Source organism: Megalops cyprinoides, chromosome 1 (assembly GCF_013368585.1).
Source record: "Megalops cyprinoides isolate fMegCyp1 chromosome 1, fMegCyp1.pri, whole genome shotgun sequence".
Taxonomy (NCBI): Eukaryota; Metazoa; Chordata; class Actinopteri; order Elopiformes; family Megalopidae; genus Megalops; species Megalops cyprinoides.
Genome location: NC_050583.1, coordinates 40,551,993 through 40,570,255, shown reverse-complemented (window position 1 = coordinate 40,570,255; position 18,263 = coordinate 40,551,993). Strand labels below are relative to the sequence as shown.

The 18,263-nt window shown below is 43.5% G+C and overlaps 1 protein-coding gene across 2 annotated transcripts in view; it reads right to left on the bottom strand.

Annotated features, from left to right (window-relative positions):
• The window catches only part of plekhh3 (pleckstrin homology, MyTH4 and FERM domain containing H3), a 33,630-nt gene extending 20,175 nt beyond the window's left edge, over positions 1–13,455 (bottom strand). For both annotated transcript variants that reach the window (XM_036520778.1, XM_036520788.1), the window contains exons 1-2: positions 12,924–13,455; positions 5,990–6,045 (exon numbers count right to left, since the gene is read on the bottom strand). In XM_036520778.1, coding sequence (XP_036376671.1) covers positions 5,990–6,045; positions 12,924–13,058 — 191 coding nt within the window. In that variant the 5' untranslated portion in view covers positions 13,059–13,455. The remainder of the gene's footprint in view (positions 1–5,989; positions 6,046–12,923) is intronic.
• Between the last annotated feature and the right edge of the window lie 4,808 nt (positions 13,456–18,263).

Genomic DNA, 18,263 nt, shown 5'->3' with positions numbered 1-18,263 from the left:
CTCACTGGACATTTTGCACATATTTTAAATAAACTCTAATTCAGTCCAGGTGCTGAGCTTCAGCTGGCTGTCTGATATGGGTACTGATTCACCCTGCCCAATAAATCTGGTCCAGACAGGTTTTTCTCAAGTGTACTCTTCCTGAAATGACCTTGGAGGCACGTTTGGAAATGTTACTTAAACTGAACAGAAAGAAAGAGCTGAACTCCCACCTGAGTGAGTGAGCTAAATCAGAGGATCTGCACTTTAATTCCCTACACTTCACAAAACCATTACCTTCACATCCAATGGCAAATAATCAGCTACTTTTTAGCACTATGCTATGGTCAAGGAAACAATATGTAACCATGGACTGCTTTGAATATAGCCTTTCACTCAGCAAATAAACAAATAGCAGTTACCGGGTTTACTGTGGGTTTGGAAAAGCCCTGTGTGATACTTTCTGTGAAGAAAGCATGCAAATGGAAAGTATGGGTGGGGGATTGTTGCATTTTTGAGGCTTATTTAGCACAACCTATGCAGTCTGGCACCACTTTAAATGATAATTAAACATTAAATAGGGCTGTTGCCTCACCTGGTGCCAAAGCAAAGTTTGAAAAGTTTGAGTGTTCTGAGTGAACAAACCAAAAGTAATTGAGTTGAGTGCATCAGCATGGCACTTTGGTGACTTTGGCTCTCAACAGATAGAAAAAATGCTGCTGTTCAGAAGGATAATCAGAGCAATGCTTGAAACAATATTACATCAGCCTAATACAAAAAAACTGGATTTTCTTAGGTGAGAAACACAAGTTTCTAAGCAGGTTTAAATTTTTTTCTATTCTACTTGCACTGAAAGGGAAGGAGAGAATGCTGCAGGTTGGGGTCCAGGACAGGCACATTATGGCAGGAGAACAGATTAGGCTCTTAGACCTCTGCAGCTGTCCCACCCCTCCCTTCCCAGCATCCCTGGCGTTGGCTGTGACCAAGGCCCTCAGCAGTGGTTTCCTGTGAGTAGTACGCAGGAAACAATTTGACACAGGGATCAGATTGTATGAATAATGGGACAGGGGAAACCATGAGCTCTTACTCCCAATGACACCCCTGAGGCCCAACACCAGGAAATGGGCTCTCACAACAGCGTCGCCTTGTTTGCATGAAGGCTCAGAAAACGTGCGTCTTTGGATCCGCTCCATTTATGTTTGCACTCCACTTGAAAATAAGGAACCATAAACATTTTGAGAGGGGAAAAGGAGTTGACAATCTAGCCAGTGAAATGCAGGGACCAAATTCACCATCTGTTTGTTATGTTTGGTAAAACACATTTCAACAAAGTTCAGCAGCAGGCCCTGTTCCTGCTCGGGCAGTGCTTTCCACCTCTTAGGGTCACTTTGGCGAGAATTACTGTAAGAAACCGCTGAGATTTTAAGTGCCATCAAAACGGACATACCTGTTGTGTAAATCACAATTATATCTGGTTCCACTTCTGTGACAAAAAATATTTGCTGATGTATTTCATGGCTTGGGAGGAAACAGGCTATTGGCTCACACCTCCTAGATTTCGGTGTGGCCACCAGTTTGGGTCCTCTTATTCTGAATTTGGGTTTGTTTTGTCAAGAAGCAAGTGGCTGAAAGGAAAGCTCAATTCCAAAGCGTAAACTTTATCCAGTAAAGGGGAGAAGGCAGAAACACACGCTTTTTTGTTAACGGAAGTGAAACCGAATACATGGAAAACTGTGGTCCAGATGTGAGCTCAATACCATGCTGCCTCTCCACACTAAGCAGAACCACCTGTGAGCACAGCGACATGAGCAGGCAACGGAGAGGAGGAAATGAAGCTTTATTCCGTATGACCAAATGTAAATATACATGCCCCTACAGCCCCACTATGCAATTAAACACAGCCTTTTATCTCCAGGTTAATGGGCAGAGCTTGACTGGAGATGCAAGTGACAAATACAGTGGAGAGGTGGAATTTCCCACAATTTGCCTTGTAGTTCGGTGGATTGATGTTCTGCGTTTTGTCACAAACTGGCACGCACGCGCACACGCACGCGCACGCGCACACGCACACGCACACGCACACGCGCACACGCGCACACACACACACACACACACACACACACACACACAGAGTAAGTGGACGCACCATAGCCTGACCTAATGTTCTTTTGTCTCAGGCTACATTTCGATATGACCGTGGAAGAGGAGTGGGAGAAAAATACAAATGGCCAATATGTGGCAGACCTCGCCACGTCCCGTTCTAGACCGCGTCAATATCTGAGCGGCAGCCACCAAATATGAGCAGCGAACCACAAAGTGTGTCTCTGCCACCAGGCTTGCCTGTAGCAAGCATTGTCAATACATTGATTTTTAGCCTGGTCGAATTCAGTGGGGCAGATTGTAATTATGTGCCTGGCAAAAAAGCACAGAACACAAAACTACCACTGCAGTGCCGCACACTTAAAAGCTGAACTAAGGGGTTGACATCTTTGTGGAAGCATTCTGAGCTATTCAAACTGGGGTGTTTTTAAGTACATCCTCCTTCTCAGCATTGGTGTCAGGTTCGATGAAATACTCCACTCTGCTCAGCACTTATCTACCAACGATCAGCATTCTGCATATTAACAGTGATTTGAAGTGGAAGGTTTTGTGCATGTTTGTGGCTTTGTGCATCTTGCAGCCCCAGACCTTTTCAGCTGTCTGAAGCTAGACTAGAAACTGAGGCGAAGAGAGGAGGAGAGATGAACAGGCCCCCAGAGCCTAGCTGTCCTTGCCAGAGCTCTCCTCATACCCGAGGGGTTACACAGGCCTCCGTTTCAGATGGTGGGAAAATGGGAATCTAGTGATTAAGAGTATATGACCTCCTGTCTAAAAATAATCTGTTTACTCAAGGGGACTGCCAAGGAATGCTTCTGGAAGAAGACAGTGAGAAAGAAAGAGAGAGAGACCGAGAGGGAGAGAGTGAGAGAGAGAGAGAGAGAGAGAGAGAGAGAGAGAGAGAGAGAGAGAGAGAGAGAGAGAAAGGTGGGTGGGGGAGGTGTGCAAGAACAAGGAAAGAACAACACAGCACATTTCGTTTTAGACCTTTTTGTGTGGATCCCTTGACAGTTTAATAGCTCTAAATGGTAAGATAGTGGGAAATAGGCAAAACTCCCAATGTTACATCTTTTATGCATTTCCAGTGAAACAAATCATTTGTGGTGCTTTGTTGAAGGAATCTGAATGGGAACCATTGATCCACAAAGCTTCCCTTGGACAGTAATGAGCTGACATCCAACCAACATACCCATGGCCCAAGAGTGGACACAGAAACATGGGTACACAAGGGGATGTGGCTCAGAAAGTCCCTGTCTTTCTGACATATGACCCTTCAGACATATGACATCAGGAATTAGACCACAGTGGGGCACTATCACCTTTATCTGAGAGAACAGGAGCGGGTACTACTTTAATACCCCCTCTATACACACACACACACAACCCCCTCTGTGGGTTCTGTTTTTTCTCACAGAGAACAGTACTGTCCAAAGTGTCTGAAACACTGCCTGCATTCAAGTTTCAAAGGCTGGCATCAGACAGCAGGAATCATGTTCTGCAAGGAAGGCATTAGAAAGCAGCTCTCAACTCTCAACCAGCAAAGTACATAGGTTGTCCAATTTTTTTGTGCTTGTTCATCTCGCAAAAATGTCCAGCAGAAAAAGCCAGTGAACTAGAGGGATGAGGGGAGCACTCAGGCATGAACATTAAGACAATGGTCCCTGTACCCTCACTGACACCTTGAACACTGAACAATGTTTTGACAGGGATGACTGGCTGAGTATCAGAGCCCTGTCAAAGCAAAGTGCGGTTTTGGGTTTTGTTAGTCTGGGTGATTAATAGTGTGGTAGGGAGACTGCTCACAGCCAGCATCTCTCAGCTCATGTGAAAACCTGCAACAGGCAAGTTGTTGTAAGCTCTCCTCCTGGGCTTGCACTCTGCGTTGGCAGCAATGGTGACGTCCTTGCCACAGCTGCAAGTGCCGTCTCACCCTGGATTATCTGGGAATGTGCCTCAGCCACAATGCTTGTTCGCGCTTATGTCACGTGGCTCCTACGTGACTAACCTTACATAGGTTGTCCATGACCTCACCCTAGCATGTGGAACTTGTGAATTTGATCGGAGAGGGAGGCAAAAAAATTCCTCAGATCTTGAATATTGCTACTTTTCCACAAGAGCAAAAGTTAATTATGCTAAAAGACTAATTATGAAACAGTGGGGTCAAAGGTGTTGATCAGTCACTATTAAGTGTCTATTTTCTATTCCCCTATTCCCTTTGTAAATGGGAAGGTCAAACTCTGAGGGCAGAGCTGATAAAACCCTTGAAATTACAACAAGCCTTTTAAAATACCCAGCAGAGGACAGCTGTAAATCAAGCCTGGCAAAGGCCTTGCCTTCTCTTTATTCTTTGAATAGTTACAGGACACACACCCTCTGTAATTGCCTGTCCCGACCACTCCCTCCCAAGTTTGTGTTGAGCGACTGAGTCACTTCGCCTTCCTCCCCTCCCCCTCGCTGTGCCAACCGTCCCCTGTAACTCCTCAAGCCCTCCAGGCACCTCGCCCCCTTCCGCGCCCTCACGCCCTCACCTCACCTCACCCCACTAACTGCCACCAGCTCCCGTCTCTCTCTCTTTCCTGTATGAGTTTCTCTTCTGGTTGCAGTTGGTTGAGAAATTTGGAGGCCCTCATCATCATAATCTGTCTTAGTCTGGGCTTTTCACAGAAGTGGCAAGGGGGGGTCTTAGGTTTGAGGGAGGGGAGAGGAGATAAGAGTCTGCTTGGCTAGATAGTGGAGCAGGGCTCTGTTGCCATGGTGAAACCTCTCCCGCCACAGGTTATTATCTCTTGTGCCGTCCAGTCTGCATCCAAGCAGGCAGCTGGCCAGGCTGAGTCACCAGACTGAGAGAAAGGAAGTAGCTGTAACGTGTGTGTGTGTGTGTGTGTGTGTGTGTGTGCACGCACATGTGTGTTCTGTGCCACTTCTGTGTGTGAACAGTGTGTGCATGACAGTTACCCTGTTCTAACATCTCTAGGATTGTCTCAGCAAGTGAAACCCAGATAGCACTGTGCACATTGCGTATTGAGATGGGGACAGAGATCATGAGATAACCCGCGTCTGAGGGGGACTAGAAGATCTTGGTCAGGTCATGTCCCAACTTCTCCAGCACAGTGCATGGAAGAAGCTCCTGGACTAGTGTATGAACCTGTTTGTCTCCATATACACTCGGAGTACAATTTAAACAAGGCTCTGTCAAACGTAACTCCACATACCAACAATTATTACATTATTTATGCGCCTGGCAAACAGCTCTATCCAGAAGAACAGCACTTTTACAAATTATCCAATCACACAGCTGGATTCTCTCTGAGGCAACTCAGGGCAAGTACCTTGCTCAAGGGTAGTGCCCCACCTCAGAATCAAACCTGCAGACCAATTGGTCATGAGCCCAGTTCCTTCACCACTAAACCATGTATTTCAAAATAGTAAAAACGTATCTGGAGCAAGTGTAGGCAAACTTCTATTAGACATCAGGGGAAAAACACAACTTACAGGTCAGGGTTTCTTTTCCATTTTGAGAAAGGTTAATTATTATTGGAAGTTATTACACTGATATGATATTTCCTCACGTATTTACCGGAGGTGTAATTCCTGAGAAGGCTTCTAGCATGCGCTCTGTACTAAAGGACCTTTCCACACCCATCAGTGATTGGTTCAGATTTGTGACAGGGACTACCTTTGAGAACACACTGGCCAGCATTCAGCTCCACAGCATGGTACTTCCAGGCACAAGATTTCAGCTGCTCCTTTGAATGCCGCCTCACTGAATGTGAATCTCAAACGTTTAACTGTGCAGATCTTGGCATGAGAAGGAGAGGCTGTCAAACTGTGTGCTGGCAGTGACGTACAGTGTGTGTTTCCTCCCCGATTTGTTGTGACACAAAGGAAATGGCGGAATTTGGCTCTGACTCACCTGCTTGGTCCATTGGCAGTACGTGCAGGCTGAGAGAGAGTCACCTCCAGCGGGCCCTGGCAAATCAAACACGGACACACAAGCATTAAACACAGAGATGAAGGCAATCGCAGACCACAATGGCCAACCTTGTCCCCACACCCCCCGCCCCAGTAAAAGTTCAAAGTTCAAAGACTACGCACAGCACTTTCACTTCAGTCAGAATTCCGGCTTGATTTAGAGGTGGGAAAAGCACAGAGTGCACTGAAACAGAGGCATTCTTGTTTATCAGTGTGGAAAAGAGGACAAAATTCAGCAGAAAATCTGTTAATGTAATCCTTTGAAATGGTTTTGAATCAAATGATCCGAGTTTCATTACTTTAATATTTGTGATTCATTTGGGTTATTTTTATTAGGAAAAGCTGGCCTCTGGAGTACTAAGACATTGCAGTGATTCAGTGTAGCCACTCTGACCTTATCGTTACATAAAAACCTTCATTAAAAGTGAAACTGGAGCGAGGAAAACAGAACTGAGGTGGCAAAGCATCCATTGATGTCACTTTCATGAGTTAAACTGTTATTTGTTTGAATGTGGACAAAGTGTCTGTGCTTCCTGGAAACAACACAAATCCAGAGATAAAATCTAATCCTGGACAAGGCTTTCTAGCCATTGACACGCAATGCAATACAATTGAGTTGTTACATCAACACCAATGCCCCTCTACACACAATAATGCACATTATAAGCCATGCTTTGAAATACAATCATTTCCAATTATCAATTATTTTCAGAGCACTACCCTGCTGTTTTTTTTCCAGAATAGGCTGCTTTTGCAAATGGAAACATTTTGCTTTTTAAAAAAAAAAAAAACACAATGGTTCTTAATCCCCCCTCTCCATTATTGATTACTTGATACCTGACATTCATCACAGCAAAAAAAAAAAAAAAAAAAAAAAAAATCACATCTATCTTCCTTCCCCTTGGAAAGACACCCGAATGAGCTGCATTCATTTAATATTAATTGGATCCCTGCCTCAAAGCTTTTATCTGATTCAGTGAATTGATCCACCTTGACTCATTTCCTTACTGCCGTTTTGTGCATTTTATCCACCGTCGGCTGGACTGAGCTTGGGGCCTTTTTTAGTCTACCACTGAAAGGATATCCTGCACAAGTTGGACGGGATGTACAAGTGAAGACCATGACAGGGAGAAATAGCCTTGTTGCATGTTCTGCCTACCAGTGTTCTCTTCTCCTTCCTGTGGTCTGGCCTCTCCCTGAGGCCATCTTTTTCCGATGACAAATTCCACCTGGCACCCTTCCGCCCGAGCCCTCAGAAGGATATCACACACAAGTATGAGTGTGGATCTAAAATTTCAAAACTCCCAGTTGCCAAATGAGTGATATATTTTCATTGGAATCACAACTTCAGTATTTTAGTGGTGAAGCTTTTACCGTATATCACATGGCTCTGTATGGAACCAGCAAACTGTTTGCACTTTGGGTTCAGAACCGGTTGCGTGCTGGATAGGAGGTCATCTACGGCTGCCAACAGTGTAGGTCCAAATTCTTCCACGGGCACAAAATTTACAAATGTATATTTCTCCCTTCCCTCTCATAACTGTAAACCATGGCTTGTTATTTGGCAGTCACAGTGCATAGCAGGTCTGTTTTTGTAATGGTTGGCTTCCATTTGAAAGATAGCAAGGGTGAACTACTGGGAAGAAATATGCCATGCAAAATAGCTCATTTAACACAAGAACAGAAGATGCCTTTGTTCTACCCTGCCTTTCCAGATCAAGAAATTTGGGTGAAAAGGTTATGGATTGAAAGTTCCCATTGTGGCTGCCATGCTATCTTGTGCAATACAAATTTGTTGGCCTTTCCTATAGTGTTCCCGACATTCCTGGTTTTACCTATGAATTATTTTTGTTGTTTCAGATATGGGCACATCTGGTCTTGTACTTTTATATAAAAAGTGTTTTTTCTCCAGGTCACACATGTTGTGTTGTTTCTTGTGTAGTAACATAGTGGAGAATGATATGCTGGAAAGTTACTATGTAAGACAATGTGCTGTACATATCCAGTTCCATATCTGGTTCTATCCACCTTTATGACATAATTCACTGTAAAAAAGGGGTACGGTTGTTGCACTGCGAGCTGGTAATCATCCCATTGTTGAAAGGAGTCTCACAGTCCCTGCCCAGATGAGTCACAACCCAGTCATTTCTCATCAGCCTCTTCTCCAGCCTATCTATTGGCTAGAAATACCATTATCCTTCCAACTCTCTAGGAATGGGCATATCATTCAAAGCAACAGGTTCCACAAGAACTGGATCCAGCTGACATTAGATAGCTAGCAATAAAACAGAAGTATGTATATACAGTAGCTATGCACCAAACATCATATTAGTTTAGCTGGCTAACAGTAGCATCTGTCTTTTATGTTATGAGAATGAATACTACTGTAGGTAACTCACAGCAGACAATCCTCAGTACTAATGTTGTGTTATGGACATGTTACTAAGCATGAAAATGGAAATGCATAAACTAGAAATAAATTAAATCTAGTTAAATCTATGGGAACCAATTTTAAGACAAATATTCATAACCTTTAAAAACTACGATGCTACCCAAACTGTACCGAAAAGTAAATTTACACAAATGGTAGACCTAATTTTGCTTTTCCACTGGAGTAGCCGCAACTTTGCAAAACCTGGCACCAGGAAATGAAAGGGGACTGCCTTTACACAGAGATAGGGTAGACCACTCAAAGTGCATAGTAACAGGCACATCTGAAACGAAGATGTATATGCACAACTGTGGTAAAAACATAAAACCCTATTGAATCATCACACTCAACCAAAACTTTCCAGGTGAGGACACAACGACCACATCTGACACAGCTCTATACTGATAAATACATGTTGATTATGTGAGCATGACCTGTTGTCATGAACCAATCTGTGCTCAGTTGTGAGGTTTCCACTGCAAATGCACTGTGGCTTTCTGATCATGCCCTGATCTCACCCTGGAACTCCAGCCAAGATTTTGCCTGCCGAAACACAAGCCAGGTTTGCTGTGGCCCTACAGCTCCAAGACCGCATTTTATAACCAGAGCTGCTACTTTAGGTTTGCATCCAAGAACACACCATGGTATTTATGTGAAGAAAAAAGTATATGCACTCAGAGTAGGCCTGAGGAGTAGGCAGATGGGGTAAAAGAAAAAAAAGGGGTGGAGATTTAGTGAATGGTTAACTAGGGAAATACTAAATGTCAGCCAGGCCGAGTAACTGGATGTTGTCATTACAAAATTAGTGCCTCGCCAGAGGATTTGTGAATGGGCCAACCTGACTGTGCACCCCCATGACAGCCCCAGCTTACAGCTCCCATCCCTGAATAGCCAGGCTGAATTCCACATGCCCCGGGTCTCCCTCGCCATGTGAACCTGGGAAACAGCATGTTATTTCTGGGAATGATAATCCCTGGAGAGACTTATGTAACTATCACACATAAAACAAATACTCTGTGCTAAAACAGCCCCCTTGCTCTAATTGCGCCAGGGGTCCGAAATCACGCATGTGAAGCAGCGGAACGTGATTGGAAAATCCCAGACGTCTCAAATCTTCCCCTGTTCTCACTCCCCTTTATACAAATAAGCACTGGATGATTACATTTAATATATATACACATTTTTTCACTCATTAAGAAGCTTCTCTTAGCCTAGTAACTAATGAGTGGGGGGTGTGGCGTGGGCATGCGGGAATAGCATGTAATTGAAAAGATCTGGCAGAGCTGATCCTGTTGAAGGGGGGCAGAGCATGAATCACCAGAATTGGAGATGCCCTGATGTGCTCGTTCCATGGCTTGCTTCCGGCTCTGTCTCTGGGGATGGTGAGTAACCCAGAGGAAATGCTTCAGAACTGCCAGCAGCGTCCACAGAACCAGATGTGTGGCCTGGAGGTGACAGGGCTGGGAACCCAGGCCAAATATGAACAACTGTAACCCGTCACACAGAGGGCAGGATGCGATTAACATCCCATTGCATGCCAGTTTCCTAGCTACGAGGGGAAGCCATTCCCCTACTCATCCAATGGTAATGGGAACTCAGCCAGCAGTGAACATATTTAGAGGGGTATAAAAAAAAAAAAAAACACACACACACACTTTTCATAGGAAACATGAGGGACAGACATCTGCATTTCAGACCGCAAGACGCACTACAAGAGCAGATTGAATTTGGTTTCATGGCTGAGCATCTGTTTGAAACCAGTTTCCTGTAATCAGGACTGACTACCTTGTGGGCGTGTGCCTTATTCTCTTGCAACATGCTTTCAAACTGTGCGTGATCCACAGTAGGTCAATCTTCGCTGTAATTGCATTCGGGTAGGTTGTTTCATCCACTAGGTAAATATTAGTATAAAGCGGAGATTGAGAAGTGTATAAAAAACAGCGGATCTGCACTCACCGTTATCTGTTGTAAGGACTGTGCTCTAAGTGCTTGCTGGTTTGTAGCAGTGGACTTTCCTGGCAACAGCACATATTTCTTATTCACATTGCAGAAAATTCTACTCAAATTCACAGTTTGATGCTTTGATGTCACCGACCATAACATTTCTGGAGACCTGTTTAGGAATCTGGCTGATCAAATACTAGCTGTGGCCAAAGCCTCTGTTTCCATCTTGGCATATACTCTTTGAGGTTTTCCCCATGCTGTGAATGGATGCAACACCACACCCCCAAATAAAAATGTTGACTCATCCTTGGACAGTTAATGTGGAAGAACTGAGATCCCCAGGAAGTACCATGTTTGATTTTGAAGGACAGAAGGAGACATGCTGTTACAGTCCAGAGACTGATCTCATCTCCGCCAAGGGTGAGACAAGGTTCAAAAGGTCAGTGGCTATCAAGCAGCAGGTCGACAGCATGGTACCACTGACCAGCAGACATGGCACGTGAATGAATGTACGTACGTCTGTCTGTGTATGTCTGTGTGTGGGGGTGTACAGGCAGGAGAAGGAGGGAAAGAGAGTGAGAGCAGTGATACAGGCTTGGAACCTTTATATTGATCGAATGAGTGTCTGTATAATGTGCCTGAGGGACACAGCAGCAGTCCTTAGGAACATTCAGTGATGAAGGGTATGATGGCATGGGGGGGTGAGATTTGAGTATACAGCAGAGGCTTATTTAAGGTTAATCAGGCAAACAAAAACCCACATTGATTGAAGATACGCAGTATGTCAGGTAGCTGTTTCAGTCAGACAGAAGGCTTAATCTGTAACATCTAGCAAATGATGGTCTTCCACACTATCAGACCTCAGATACTTGATTGCTGTTGTCCCACAGGAGCTCCTTGAACACAAAAGCACTCATCTTCCCTAGACTTCTGGTTCCTGCCATCATATAATTTTGACTTTAGAACGCAGTGAATTTAAAGATCACAATCTGCATTTCAATTGATTTTTCATTGTTTCATTGAGGATTAGCAATGAATCAAATAGTATAAGGGAGAGGGAGAGAAAGGTGCCTTTCTGTGGTGATATTATATCAAATTAGAGACTATTGCATAGAGGTACTAGTGCTACGATCTGGCAGAGCCTTTATGAGCAACTCTCTAAACTCAAGAGCAACGCAAAGACCACCCCTCCATCCAAAGAGGAGATTTAAAATGAGAAAAATTCACCCCACACACACTGAAATATGGAGGAATACAACTATGAAATCAGTTGGGATATCAGGCAATGCATAGCCACCTTAAGCAAGGCAAATTCAATCATACCTCGCTTAAGAGACAGACTGTTTTCATAAATAATGTTTCAGACATTCTCAGACATGTAGGCAAACTCTCGCATGTGTGAACAGGCTGAATTGCATCCGATGAGATGACACGGGAGTTAGAGCAGTCATGTGCTGCTGGTCGTGTAGACAGTGGCTGAATTACTGGATCGCTGTAGGCTGGCCAGGCCTTAAACGATTGCCAAATGGCGCGAGGTTAGTTCAGCCTTTACATGGAAGGCGTGTGGAATCACTGCCACTGGAACAATACCGATCAGCCGCTTGTCATCAATATAGTAACATACGAATTGTTTTGGAAATAATAACAACTATTACGCTGACAGCGCTACAGATATATATTGTGTGAACCTGTGCACGATATTTTATTTTACGCTGACAGACATTACTACAGATATATATCGTGTTAATCTGTGTTCAATATTTTATTTTACGATGACAGACTAGGTCTACTACGGGTATATATCGTGTGGACCTGTGTTCAATAAATTCAATATACTGGAGTGATTTGCAAACTAATGCTTACAGTATTGGTGGAAATTAAATCCAGAACTGGCTGAAATACAAACATAAATCTGAGGCTAATCAGTAACCACATTTTTATGACAGGGCTGACTGAACGCTTACAGCACACGTTATTTTTTCGTGTAGAACGATTTGTACTGTCCTTAGTGGCAACCTGTTGTAACCCGGGGTAGGTTTGAATTATACTGAGCGCACCCTAGAAACAATACTACTCATGAGAAACGTAAACTGCAATCTGGCCAGGCCAGACTGTTCACCTGTCCAGCGTCTACAGTATGCAATAACTTGCCTTGTATGTTGCAATCCTTTTATACGTGAATCATGATCGGTCCTTGCTACCAATCAGTAAAGATGTCATGTGAATTCGTCACTCTGGGTCCATGCCATTTTCGTGTCTGACCATTTGTCAAATTTGTCATTGTTGAAAAACACAACTTACAAGCCAATGACATTCACAGCATTATGGTTCAAATGCAAGAAAACTGCCTCCCGCATCCATCCTTTCAGGGCGCCCTGAACATTTAATCAGGTGTTCAAATGTGAAATTTAGCTGAAGCAACAGTCGTTCTGCAGGAATTAAATTTATAAAAACATGCAAGTGTATTGGGGGATGGGGTGTTTTAAAGCAGACAACCTACCCTCCCGTTGCATGTCGTCTCGTCCTTGGAGCGCAACTCAAAAGATTCTTCCTCCTCTTTCTCCCCATAGTCCCGTCCAAGCAAACTGAACCCCTGCCTGCAGCACAGAAACCAGCTAAATCCTTGCAAAGGCATTCAAATGGGGATAGCTCGGTGTCTTCGACAGTCCTTGCCGTGTAAAGAGCATCCGATGTCACTCCTGTTGTGGGCCAAGGCGAACCGTCTCACAAACATAAAAAGAATAAGATCTTGTCTGACCGTACCATCCAATACGAGACTTGAGTTCGAACGCGAATAATGCAGAAACAAGTGTGTGTCAAATAATTTAAACGCGAAAGTAAAGTGAAACTTGTCATATATGTGCAACAACAATATGCAGATACACAAATATAGTTTTGCCACACGCTAGCAATACTATCATCCGTTCAACGTCTCTCTTATCAATGTTCCAATACTTTCTTTAATACGTACACCAACTGTTAAGTTGTCCTAACATCATATTGACGTAGAAAGATATATTGTTGCGCGCACAACCTAGGACCTAGGACAAGTACTTGGTCGCGGCAATCCGAGTCCGTATTGTGCAATATTTCCTGAAGCCGACTGAGAAGAAATTCAGTAACAGAATCGGCCGAGATTCCACTTCCTGGCTAGCTCGCCGGGAGTTCAGCTCCCAGACACGGCGGTTTCTCAACGCACATTCAAGCTCAGGCGACTACACCGCCTGCTCGGAGTCCAGCGCATGTGAGAGTGTACGGGGAGTGGCTACAGGGATAGTAACGCCCAATAGTGAAACGCTTCATCTAATTTATACACGCCCTGTACAAGCCCCCCTCTGTCGGCTGGTTTTTGCATCACATGCTACCGTAGCACTTGCATGCGAAAGGAGACATGAAAGAAAAATAAGATTTGGACTTCTCACATGTATTAACATGACATGTCTGTACACCCACAAAGTTAACACTGTAGGGCGGTGTCATACCTTCACCATGAAATCCTGTAAAGTGGTTTCCTTTTCGCTGCATCAATAAGGACAAATATAACGTGACAGACCATTTTAAAGGTAAAAAATTATATGCGCATATTTCACCTGTAACGAATCCCTTGACTGTATATCGCGATTCACCTGCCTTTCCGACCGTAGGACCGATTCGGGTGAGACGGCGTATGAAACATACGCTTTTCAACATAAGCAGAGATTTTTTTGGTGTAGGCTATTCCAAGTCACACATTACAGTCACAACTGGATGCACTTTTAAATTTTGGTTGATGTGAGCTAGGCATAAGAACACGGTTAATAACAGGAGCCAATGAAAAAAAGTAAAAAAAAAAAAAACAAAATAAACAAACAATTTAGAAAATCTGATTAGGCGTGGTTGTGGGTCGCTTTAACATCACTTTCAGTTAAACGGTACTTGGTCTTCATGTGGTCAACGAGCAAAAACAGCCTAACTATACCAGGAAAAACGGTGCGGCAGTGGGATTCAGTTGATTAAGCAAAACGGAGAGCACGAGACTGCAACGAAACAGTTGTTACAGACCTGTTGTAGACAATTTTATGAGTGAAAAATGTCTTATGTTTCCCTCTGTTGTATTCTGAACGACGGCATGAAATGAATGCATTCATAGGAACTGTTCATTAAAGATCGGATCTACTTATACCAAACCAGATACCAAACCCCATGTATCTCCAAACTTGAGCAAACTCACCATAAAGTGTAATCTGACTGTTGTTGATTATCATCAATACAATTTACTATTTGTTTTGCAAACCTAGCATTAACCAGACTCACAATTTTCTTTTAAAGTGGTATAACAGATCTGTTATTGATTTGCAAATTTACGTATTTCTCATTCTATAACATATTTTAGTATCATGTGCTTTGTATGAGTCATGTGCTGTTGATGATATGCCCTGTTAAAGGTTGAATAGTATCCCACCTTGGATTCATACTGCCCTCAGGTGCAGAGGTCAGAGCTACAATCATGACATAACATGCATCGTTGTTGTATTCATCATCATCATCATCATCATCATCATCATTTCATCATTTTCATTTCACCATGAAACATTTTTGTCCATCAGGCTTTTGGAGGCATGTGAGAGTCAGGTGGACCATAAAGGTGGACCATAATCTGAGATTTGTTATGAAATTCAGTGTTGTTTCTATTCTTATCCTTACATCAGAAGGAAAATTCCACTCAAAAGACAAAGATTTCAGAGGGCTGCTGAAATCTTGTTACAGTGCAAATGTGCAGCAAAAACTCTATAATATTCCCTTGCTTGTTGCCCTGGTGATTAACCTCAGTCACCATGACTGAAGTGATCACAGATGTTTACTAGCAACAGGCCAACTGGCCACTACAATGTGTACGAGTCTTCTCTTCCAGTCTGGCCATATTCTGCCAGTCATTCCTTTTTTTCATTCCCTTTCGTTTCCTTAGGAGAAGTGGAGGCACAACCCCCAGTGTTGTGTCTCTGTGTTTTGGTGAGGTGAGGGTGCTGAGAGTGGAGCGGATGTGTAAATATCTGTAGGAAAAAAACCTTTTGTTAGTCTGAGACTGGCATATCTGCTCTGTCTCCTTCATTTCCATGAAATTTTAGAACAACATAATCATACTGGAAGAACTGGAGTGTGGAGCAATACTATCACAAAGTGGATAACAACTGGATGGAGTACATGTTTATGCCACTCAGCCTATTCAGCCTTTTTTTTCTTTGCTGCTTTTATTAAAACCAGGCCTACTTAAACCTATTTGGGGGTTGTGGTTTCAGAATTACAGGTCTGGTAATGAAATAATCACTAATATATCCCTGGGAAGGAGAATGAGGCCTCAGTCCACACTCCAGCGGTCACCTTGATTTGTGGTCACTGTCGTTAAGGGTCTTGTATGTGGGAGAGGGGCGTGGGCAGGGAGTGTTTTTTTTTTGCCCCCTTTCTCTGCTTCCCGGAATGGCTGTTTTTTCACGAGGAATCAGGCTTGTATTCCAGGAAGGTCAAACTTTTCCATCCCCTCACGTTCTATCCCATGTATACTTCATTCATTTGGAGTTGGAGTCTGCAGCTAGCCAGCTTTCCCACTTTGCTTGGTGAAATCAACACCATGGAGATTGCAACCACAAATCTGGGCTGTCTGACTTCCTGACCGCTGTCAAGAGCTCTTGTGTTGCTGGACGCAATGAAAAGGAAGGGGAAAGCATCAATTGACAATTTGACAACATTTGGCACTGATCAAATGCAAAATTCAGCACCTCGGACGAGTATGACAGAACAAGCCATCCGTAATCATTGCTAGTAACCAAGTAACACTCAAAATAACATCAATGCTCATGTTACCAGCACTTTGTAGTCTCTTTTGGTTCCAGGGAGATGTTCCAGCCAAGGCCATGAAATAACAAATGGACTAAAGCCCTTTGATGAAAGCTGTTCTGCTCAGTATTTCTCTTTTAATTTAGTGGAGTTGGCCCTCTGCCCAGAGAAACACAGTTGGATAAGCATGTTCTCTGTCCAATTGGTGGTGGGATTGAGCTTTTGACACCAAATTTGAGGAGCCGGAGCCCAGTTGTGTACATGATCAAAGCATGCTGAACATCTTAGGGTGTTTGGAGTGTTTTATTGTTTCATTTTTTGGTTGGTGAAAATAATATGATGCCTGCACTTTCCTCTAACCAAACTAATATCTTACGTGCTAAAACTGTGTGATCCATGTGTGCCTGCTGTAGGTAATCAGGCATCAGTGGCCTGAAGCTTTCATTTGATCAGACTTCTGGGGTTGGGGCCTCTCCTGCTGGGGTGCTGAGGTGCTTTTTTCTCCAAATCGTAATTACCTGATAGGAGAAATTTCTAATAAAATTGATCCAAAGTGATCATGGATTCAAATACCTAGTTAAACACAGAGAGCAATTTATTCACAGTTGACAGTACTGCAACTTTTTTCTTCATCCAGACAGCAATCACTAACAGGCATGATTTCCATGACTTACATATTTTCCATTAATATAACTTGAGAACAGTGTGCCAAAGTTGTTTGTGCAGACCCTTTTATTGATGTTTCAAAATGTTGGTAGATGTTGGCAAAATGTGGATCATATTTGTCTTTGGAAGAAAATGAATCAGTTTGATTTGCTTGATGTGAATTCCCATTTTTGAAATTGTCAGACTTTTTTCCAGCACTGATCTGAGAGAGGGAGTGTATGTGTGTTTGCACATGTGTGTGCAGGGGGTTGTCAGAGGGTTTGCCTTCTGAAGAGATTAAATTCCCCAATGGGAAACAGATGGAGACCTCTTCATGCCGGGAACTCTCATAAGGCCAGTATGCTGCTGGAACGGAGGTGTGTTGTTTTCTCCTATGTTCTGTGTTGTTGATAAGGCTGACAAATACACAAAGTGGGAGAAAAAGCAACACTTATGATTCTCAGCTTTGGTATTTGCCTTCAGCATAATCCCATTTTTGGTTTGTTTGTGTTTTCCTTTTCCAAAACAAACCCTTTCCAGTGGAAATGCTGTGTGGTGAAAAGGGTGGTGTCTGTGACCTGTTTTTCTCATGCTACTAAGTCATTCTAATGGGCTGCTTGCACCTATGACTGTAACATTCTTCAAATGTAAAACTTTCGAGTGTCACATTGTTCCAAAGACAGGTCTGGACATCATTTCCTTATAAATGTGTTAATATTGTATCTGCTGTGCTCTTGTGAATCCCACAGCTGTCCAGACCAGGCTTCCACTGTAATGGAAGAAATCCAGCAGCACCCCCCCGACACACACACTCACACCCCCACTTTCATGGCCTCCCCTCCTCCTCTTCCACTTTAGTGAGTACTGTGTAAAGGTGCATTGAGAGGACCTAGGAGACTGGAACTAAACCTGACATGTGACGCCTCCTGAACCCCAGGCCAAAAGAGCACAAGCTGTCCCCTCTTGTTCGTTTGTGCCTTGTCCCACTTTTTCATTTATTCCCCATTGCTCCACTTCTGCTGAGGTCATCTTTTGGCATATGACATGTAGTTGATACCACGTATCACAGAGCTGGACCCTCTAAAAATATTACATACATTGGACATGTCTTTCAGGTATACAGGTGACTATGATATTCATCTCCTATTAAAGAAGTTTCTTTTGTTTTCTGGGATGCAGGGCCAGTATCTGTGGTCCTAGCAAGTGGTTCTGAGTCCATGGATTGTTTTATGCAGTGTCAACCGTGTGTTATGGTGCAGAGTGTTCTTGGCTACATGCCAGTGCTCTGGATTTTGTATGCAGGCTTTCCTTTTTTTTCTTATCAACACTATCATATGCACATGGCACCTGAACAGTGCCCCACTGCACATACACACATGCTGTC